Here is a 9,270-nt window from a genome sequence, read left to right on the forward strand (position 1 = left end):
GTTTCTGCAGGTGAGAACACAGTTTAGGTTGAAAAAATATCTGGAAGAATCCCAGTGCCTCACCACTAATGCTTTCTTGGACTTTCTCCCCCGAGGCAAGGTTTTACTGTTTAATGTTTAGTGTTCTGCAGGGAGCAATAAGGTAACAAGGTTACAATACTTGCAGATGACTTGCCTGTTTAAAACCTGATTTGGGAGTTTTACGGGGGCTAAAATAGGTCTTTCAGTTGAAACAAACTCACTTTGGGAATTAGTTGTTTCAGAAGTATTGTCCTGCTACTTAGTGTGTGGGGATTTTTGTTGATGTTGTTTGCTTTTTGGTTGTTTCCCCACCCCCTCTCCATTGGAGTATAATATACTTGAGTAAGCTATGCTGTAATGCACAGTAATGTGTCTTTATAATTTTGACTTATTATATGTAAGTTTTGTCTTATGACAACCAAGCATACAGCTGTGACTCAGAATAGAGTACTGAGTACATACTTTTTTAATATTATGTTTGTATCCGTGTACAGAAAGCATAGAAACAATGTGGGACCAAGCAAACCTATTTCTCAGCCGCGAAGAAACATTGTAGGCTGCAGAATACAGCATGGATGGAAAGAAGGGAGCGGACCTGTAACGCAGTGGAAGGGCACAGTTCTTGATCAAGTTCCTGTAAATCCCTCTCTCTATCTTATAAAATATGATGGATTTGATTGTGTGTATGGACTAGAACTGCATAAAGATGAACGAGTTTCAGCACTTGAAGTCCTTCCAGACAGAGTTGGTAAGTGCTTTTCTTTTTCCTGCACACACATACACATATGTTGACATTTAATAGTAAATGTTCTCCACTAATCTCTCCTGACAGCTTTTCCCTCTGATAACATTTTAACAGTTGAATTTTATTAGCTGTTTCAGTTTTTGTCTCATGACAGATAATTTAAATCTTCTGTTGATTTTCTTTTCTTTCTTGATTTCACAAGGATTTGATGATACCAGTGTGTAATGCTGTCTTTTGTCTATAAATGGAATGCAGTACTTTCTGTGGTCATGATCTCTTTTGAGGCTTATCCTGAAAAAGCTTTTATAAAGTCAATGTTGATGTTGCTGTTAAAACTGAAACTCTGAACTAGCTAAGAAATATTTTGGGTGTATGTTGTCTTGTCTTTGTATTTGATAGTGATGATGTCACATTTTTCTCATGCGCTTTCCCGAGCTGTTAATGTATGTGTGTGGGGGCGGGGCGGGGGGGAGGGCATTTTCAAAGTGAAATAACTTGATTATAAACTTGGCACTTTTCATAATTGTGAAGGAATGTTTAACTGCAGTTTATTCAAACTGGAAAGATCAAAGACTCAAGGGAACTAAATTTGCAATCTTTATTAATAAATTTGGAGAGATGCTTCCTGATGGCTGCTTCTCCTCTCACCCTGTTTCCCCCTCCCCCCCCGCGCCGCCAATGGGGCCAGCATGTATTTAAAATGCAAACCCTTTTCGTTGTTGTAGTCTTCATCAGTCTCCATTCAATTCCTTGTGATGTGAGGTTTTTGCTAATCTAGAGGATAGATTAGGAGGCATAACATACTAAAATAATTCTTTAATTCTGCAATCCTTTAACATTCAAATCTGAAATTCAAATCTAATATCAAATGGAACAGACTTTGTTTTGTGAGTTTTGTTTTGTGTGTGAAAGGACTTAGAATTGTCAGATCTATTCCTGAACCTAGATAAATATTTTTTTTGTTAAGACAGGACTGTGCTTTTGAGTGACTTATGTATGAACTGCTGTCATTTCAGCTTCATCTCGAATTAGTGATGCCCACCTGGCAGACACAATGATTGGCAAAGCTGTGGAACACATGTTTGAGACAGAGGATGGCTCGAAGGATGAGTGGAGGGGGATGGTCTTGGCTCGAGCTCCTATTATGAACACATGGTTTTATATCACCTATGAGAAAGATCCTGTCTTATACATGTACCAGCTCTTAGATGATTATAAAGAAGGTGACCTTCGCATTATGCCTGATTCCAGTAAGTAGACTTTTTTTTTCCTTTTATTTTTTTTTCCTCCCCCCTGGAAAGGGGTCTGTTTTGGCTTATGGTTCCTTTTTAAAAAGGAGAGTTGACAAAATGTGAAAGGTAGTAACGAACGAAATTCTTAAATATCACAACTTAAAGGATACAGTTCAACCAGAAATGCACCTGTTTTAAACAACTTTTGTTGCCATACGTGAACTTAATCTATGGTGAGGAATACAGAAGAACAATTGTTTTCTGTATTTTTCTTAATTCTGATAAAGATATGGGAAGATAAATCTCTCACTGTTGGAGAGATTACTCTGAAGTTTCTTCTATGGACATTGACAAGCTAGAAGCCTTCCACTGTTGTTTTCTTACAGAAGTATCCTAGCGCCTTGAGATGACTCTGGATTTGTACTTCTGAAGCGGTTCTCGTAAGAATTATTTTGGGACCAACTAATATAGTCAGATTAATTTTGAATAGCTTCTTGGAGGGAAGAAACACTAATCTGTTGAAAACTATTTTCTCTTGCATGTTTAAACACATTGTTAGGACGAAAGTTACAGTAGGTTAGGAGGGCTTTCTCTTTACCTTCCCTCTTCCTCTCCGCCCCTGAAAGTTAATTGAGTGTTTTCTGCTAATACAGAAGGATTTTTCATAGAACTTGAATAGCTCATATGAAAAAAGAGCATAAAATATTGTAAAGTGTTTTGTACTCTTCTTTATGCCCTGTATCTAAAAAGCATGACTCTGATTGACTTTGGCTTTCAGGTAATTTGTTCACTAGGTAATCATGTTGTCTGGTTACACAATGTGCTACTTAAATACTAGTTACAGTTCATTCACTGGGTTCCTGAGACTGACTTCTGTTGAATCTAGCACTGATGATAAATAGTCTGGTGGCTGTGTAAATAGGTGAAGTTTATTTGCACAACCTCTGTAGTAGTCTTAGGTTTTAGATATTTTTTCCAGGCAACAAAAAAACACCTAACTATGGTTTGAAAAGAATAAGCTGCAAAATGCTAACAGAAGAAAATATAGCATTTCTAAAGAGGAAGAAAAAAGGCTTTTTCAAGATTTGGCACTTCCAAATAACATCTTCTCTAACTAAAATATTAAAAAGAAGTAAAGAAGAAGAAATTGCTTTAAGAAGAAAATAAAATTCTTTGATAAGGCTGCATTTTAGAAAACTGAAGTTTTCTTTCTAAGGTGTAAGAAAAAGCTAAGGGAAAAAAAAGGCTTATATGCTTTCTATATTTAAGCATTAAACCCAATTCTTATCCTAAGACTATCCACTGTTTACTTCTGTTGCCCATATACTTTGAAGTGTGAAATATCTTTTATGAATATGAAAACTGGTCAGATTATTAGCATTACCTCCTTCAGTCAAAGACTTCACGTTAAGGGTAGCAGTTTTACAATAGGATTTTAGTATACCTGAAAGTATGCCTGTGAACTTTGTAGAACTTATCACAATATACTGGCCAGAGCTTTTAGAGGAGCTCTTAGCCTCTTGTTCTCACATTGCATTTGGGTACTTGAAGTCCCTGAAATGTAGACAATAACTTTTAATGAGTGGGAAAATATTACATTGGATACTATAATGAATCATTGTCAACCCTTCATAATTCCATGTGAATTAAAATGCAAGAGTTTAACTTGCATCTTTGCCAAGGAAAGTGTCCTACAAAAATTTTGCATTAAGAGGATACTCAATGTATATGGCAGTGTGTGTGTAGAAGAAATAAACCCAAAATTTACAGAGAACACCCTCTAAGTTTGGGAAAGATGTTTGGCAGCCTCAGACTGTCATAGTTGGCAATCTGTGGAGCATGAGGAGCCATTTGGATCCTGGTTTAGCTCTGAGAGCTGCAGCATAACAATTCGCATGCTTAGTGAATGGCTAACAGAATGCTTAGCTTGGACCCCTAGTTTTTGGTTGGGGTGACTAGTGGATAAATCGGGGCAGTGAATCACTGAAAAAGGAGAATGTTTTTATCTCCTTTCTGTCAGAGATGTTCTAGAATAATGAGACCTCATCTAAAAAAAAGGAAAAAAAAAGACCTAAACAGACAATTCCAATGTGGTCATCATACAGCTGAATTGCATTACGACGTGCAAAGTTGTCATGCTGCTTCCTTTGTAAATATGAACTAATGAAATAATTTCTAAATGTAAAGATATCAAGACAATTTGTTTGATCCACAGATTTTTTTCCTCTGTTTTTGGAGTTTTTTTGGAAGCTCAGTGTATTGAAATGAAAATAGCTACAACCTGTAAGGGGATGTTAATTTAAAGGCTTGTTTGTTTGTTTTTTCAGAATAAAAGGCACAGCGGGTCTGGGCATTACTAAGAAAGTTCCTCTTTGATTTAGCTCTCGCTGTTGCTAGTGAGGGCATAGTTGGCTGTGGTTGGTTGTGGTTGATTTCCAGTTCTCCAGTGTGGTGCTGTGCCCTTTATCCCGTTTGCTCTGTCATTGGCTTGTAACTAACCCCATGAGGATTGGCACATTGTTATAAAGCTGCATCTCTTTGTATCTTGACTTGCCATAGGTCTTTGATAAAATCCAAGGATACTTCCGAGTGGGTTTTACTAGGTGGTCAAAGACTTGATCAGACTCTGCATCCATTCCAGTGTGGACTCTAAAGAAACCCTTTAGCAGCAGCATTGGTTGTAGAATTTATACCTGTTGCCATTCTGGAAGATGTAATTTTGTTTGAGTGGCTTGACTGCGTTAAATTTTTGAATGAAGTGTGTGGATAGAGGTTTTCTATGGCTGCTTTTCTGTGCTGCCTGATGCCGTGTTCTGTTGTGGGCTTAAGTCCAGTTGTCCACTTATTTTTTTGTAACTTGAGTTAACTTTTTTGTCAAAAGATGTACATATAAAAACTGGAATTAACTTGTTATTTAATAAAGCTAAAAGCAGCATTACCTTCACCCTCCCCCAAAAAATCTGTGACCATACTTCCTACAAGCTTGGCTATAGCTAGATGTTTGAGGAGCACAACTTGCGTTAGGAATGTTCAGCACTTAAGAGTTGTGATGCTATAAATCTGAAAACTTGGCAGTGGTTGTCTGTATTGAAAAATCCATAAGTACCTACCAAAGCACACTGTTTTTGTGTTGCAGATGATTCGCCTCCTGCAGAACGAGAGCCAGGTGAAGTTGTGGACAGCCTAGTAGGCAAACAAGTGGAATATGCCAAAGAAGATGGCTCTAAAAGGACTGGCATGGTCATTCATCAAGTTGAAGCCAAACCATCTGTCTATTTCATCAAGTTTGATGATGATTTCCATATTTATGTCTACGATTTGGTGAAGACATCCTAGACATCATCGTGAACTTTTGCCAAATTTGTGGAACTATTAAATGTAAAATTTGTAGACACAAAGACTTGACTGCTTTCCAGTTTAATGAAAGCTTAAATGTCCCTGCGAGCCCACAATCTCTGCCAGCAAAACTGTTTTGTTTTGAATAATACAAACTTGTGTGAACGTGACACATTTTGTGTAAGAACTCCTTTTCTTGAAGGAAGTCAATATATTTGGGCGGGAGGGAGTTAGAAGCAAAGAACAGCTGCAAATTCAAGCTGTGTGAAGTTGGTCTAGTATTGTAATCATTAATCTAATTTTTTTCATAGATTTTAACTTTTTCTTCAACCTTTCACTCCCCTGTTCAACTGCCACATGCAAGTGTAGTTTGATATTTTTGATATGCCTTCTTTTGTAACATTAAATTTAATTTCTTGGCTACTGGCAGTCCTTGTTTTCAGGGTTGGGTCAGAGGTGACTTTCGTGAAAGGTTTAAATGGTTTGTGCAGCATTAAGGAGTGCCTAACCCAGGTAACATCAGTCTACTGTGTTTCTACACTTTATTTCAAATTTAGCTTTTTAAGAACTCGCAGAACATGGAATTACTTGTGCATCTGCAGTAGTCACAAGGCAGTAGGGTATCAGATGTTTGACTTACACACCTTTCAGTGAAAAGGCTTTAAACTATAAAAATATATATGTAATCCGTATAACCAGTTAACTAGAAAATGCAGGTTAATGACCCATATTTACAAGTCGTAGGAACCAGTAATACACACGCAACAAGGCTGCCTTCGATCCTAAGTGTTGCATTTCTTTGTTCTGTTACAAACACTTCCTAGCAAAACCCAAGTTCTTGGTGCCACAAATTTTAACAGTATCCTTGCCTCTCCAGTAGACTTTGGACTACTCGTTGGCAGTCAGTAGTCTCTTAATACCAAAACCTAGCAACCCGTTTGCTAGTGTGGAGTTAGAAGCCCAGCAGTAGTTAATCTTATACATGGTAAACACAGTCCATGAGTGGGGAGGGGAAAGTCTTTTTACCTTGAAGACTTATTTTAGAGAAGGAGAAGCATTTATTGCCTTCTGCTCAGTCTGCTGCATTTCCTTGTTGTTCTGGTTTGGGGTGTGGTTTTTTTTCTTTCTTTGTTTTTTTTGTTTCCTGGTTTCTAAACCATTTTGATTCAAGAAGGCATCTTCCCAACATGTTCATTTTTTCTGTTTTTTCCACACAAAGGAGTGTCTGGACAAATCTACAGCTTAAACCTGTCGTTGCCTTTTGTGGTGTGCATTGTACTTGCTTTGAGGTATGCTGTTACCGTGAATTTCATTCTGCGAGCACTAGACTTGTGCATGCCAGTGCTGTTCAATCTAATGGAAGCTGTCGGCAGTCTCAGTGGTTCAGCCATCTGCAGTAGATTGTGGATGTAAATAGCAGCCCACAGAGCACAGTCCTTTCACAGACCTTATCTTGCGAGATAGCTGTAAATCAAGGTTAGTTTGGGGATTTTTTTTTAATTTTTTTTACCCTCTTCTCGTGTGGCAGCTTTTTAAAAGTATCAGAATTGCAACAACGATCAGCACAGCAACAAAATGGTCATGTTTCATTAAGGCAGAGGTCTGCAGATTTCCAAGCACTGCATCACAGAGACGCAGTGCGTGACGGCGGTTGGAGGGAGTAGGGAGCCCAGAGCCACCCACCTTACGCCGCAGTGGAAGGGTCGGCCCGAGAGGCGCCGTTACTCAGTGAGCCGAGGTCTGGATGACCTCAGTTGTGGGTGTTACTGATAGCAAAGACTCAGTGGTTTAAGCCCCTTACTGTCATTTTTTTTTGCCTGATTTCATATTTTTAGCCTTAAGGCTTGTGCCTCACTATACTGTTGAATGGTAATGAATACTCATCATATAAATGCGATACCTTAATTCTTTGTCCATGGCTACTATATTGCAGTATGTCCAGTATTTCATCATGGGCAACCAAAGGCAGGCTATTGTCTTTCAGTGAATAGCTTCTCAATGCAGTCCTTAAGCACTAAGTAACTGAGTCATAAATGTTCCTTGTGTTTTGAACAAAGTGAGCAGATTTGCAACAGTGTTTTCATCCTGCAGATCTGTTATGTGTTTTCTATTGACTCTTAAGAGTCCTGCATGTAAATCTCAAAGCTGAGCCTGGCTCCATGAGCCCAAGTTGATATTTGTGGCACAAGAATGAGTGAGTGTATTGATTATACACAAGATATGTGAATAACCTAAATACGGTGAATTTTGGGAATACATCTAAGAAATACAAGGTTTGTTTTGAATTACCTGAGGTTTAGGTGTACTGAAACATTTTTAGCATTAGGCTTGCATTTGTGGGTTTTCTGCAAGCCCCTTTAATACACCACATATTCTGCCAATTAGAGTGTTCTCTGTAAACTGTAAATTTTACGGTTATTCTTAGGTGTCCCCGTTGTCCATTGTGTGGGTTTTTCTTTTCATCCTTTTTCTCTCTTCTTTTTCTTAAAACTTTTCCTTTGGTAGCTTAAACCACCCTCTGGAGGCTTGAGACTAATTCCACTCCCTGCCCGTCCGCTTTGGGCTTTGTTTTAGGCTCATGTTTCAGATCTGCATGCAGTGCTTGCGTTACCCTGGTAACTAAATGTTGGTTCCTTGTTCTAGGGGTTCAACATTACTGTCCAAAATTATCATAGGGCTTGTGATGGCACAAGCCACAGATCTTTGTATAAAAGTTATTGGCCTTTCTCATTTACCTGCTGTAGTATTGTTGTATATTGTGTGTGTGCGTGTGTGTGACGTCAGGCTGCCATGTAAAACTTTTAAAAAGGAGAAAAAAAAACTTAAATGCAGACCATCCTTTTTTGCATGCTTAGAGAGTTAGAACGTTCAATGTAACAAACTAAAGTTGCATGTTAAAATGTTTAGGTTTTGGTTTTGTTCTGTTTTTATTTTGTGTTCAGTTTTTTGTGAATTTGCTTATTGTGCTGTTTTAATGGTTGTTAGTAGGATTAAATGCACCGGTGAGGCGAGCATAGTGCCAACGGAAGGTAATTTTCCAGTTGTATGTGTCATACAGCATTTGAAGGGACCATGTATTCTGTTCAAGAATGAATAAAATCACAATCAGTTAGTAAAACACTACATTTTTCTTCTTTCTTTTGAGTGCCAAACCCTAAAATAAGTTGGAATAGACTACATAGACTATGGAAGACCGATATACTTGGGGGAAAGCCCCTCTTTTTTGCAACATGTAGAAGCCCTCTTTAAATGAATTATTTAAAAGTGAAGGGTTTTATCTTTTTGTAGATAGAATTAATTACAGTCACTTCAGGGAAATAGAATTATGGTTAAAAGCAGTTTCTGGTTCCTTGAAAATGCTGTGCTTTTTGTATTTTACATCATTAGTGCAATTTGGATGGTTCTTGGTATGTGTATAGTTCAAAGGTCTTCGTGTTCACATTTTAAAATTAGGTAATGACTTCATCTTTAGAGCTTGGTTTCATTATTTTTATTTTATTTTGAACAATGTAGACAGTTCCCTGTTCTCTGCATTTAGAAGTATAAACACTTTAAATCTGTTACTTAATTCTGTAAGTAATTTTTATAATTATGATGTAACTCTATCCTTAAAACATTTAAAATAAACCCTTTATGTGCAACTTATGACTGTAAACTTTGTTCTCACGAGCAAAATGTAGTGATGTGATTTCAGATTGTGGAGAAGCAGTTTCTTCAGTTTTCTAATTAAAGAAGGATTTATTATTTTAATGCTGAGCTGTGTATGCTAGTATAATCCTTTTCCTATGAAATAAGTTTGCTAAACCAGGTCTGTTCGCCAAGTGTGTGTTCTGTTTCGCCAAATAAGTGTGATTGTTGATAAGGGGAATTTGGCTGGGGCAGAGCGCGATGCTTGAGCTGCAGTAGCTCCCCCGTAGAGGTTACGCAGGTCCGAAG

General features: G+C 37.8%; 1 protein-coding gene across 3 annotated transcripts in view; it reads left to right on the forward strand.

Moving 5' to 3' along the window:
- Positions 1 to 8,917, forward strand: part of SPIN1 (spindlin 1) — a 50,099-nt gene extending 41,182 nt beyond the window's left edge. For all 3 annotated transcript variants that reach the window (XM_026053374.1, XM_026053356.1, XM_026053364.1), the window contains exons 4-6: positions 516 to 769; positions 1,783 to 2,016; positions 5,135 to 8,917. In XM_026053374.1, the coding sequence (XP_025909159.1) occupies positions 516 to 769; positions 1,783 to 2,016; positions 5,135 to 5,334 (688 nt within the window). In that variant the 3' untranslated portion in view covers positions 5,335 to 8,917. The remainder of the gene's footprint in view (positions 1 to 515; positions 770 to 1,782; positions 2,017 to 5,134) is intronic.
- Positions 8,918 to 9,270: the final 353 nt, after the last annotated feature.

Source organism: Nothoprocta perdicaria, unplaced genomic scaffold, assembly GCF_003342845.1.
Source record: "Nothoprocta perdicaria isolate Ctin4 unplaced genomic scaffold, notPer1 scaffold_114, whole genome shotgun sequence".
Classification (NCBI taxonomy): Eukaryota; Metazoa; Chordata; class Aves; order Tinamiformes; family Tinamidae; genus Nothoprocta; species Nothoprocta perdicaria.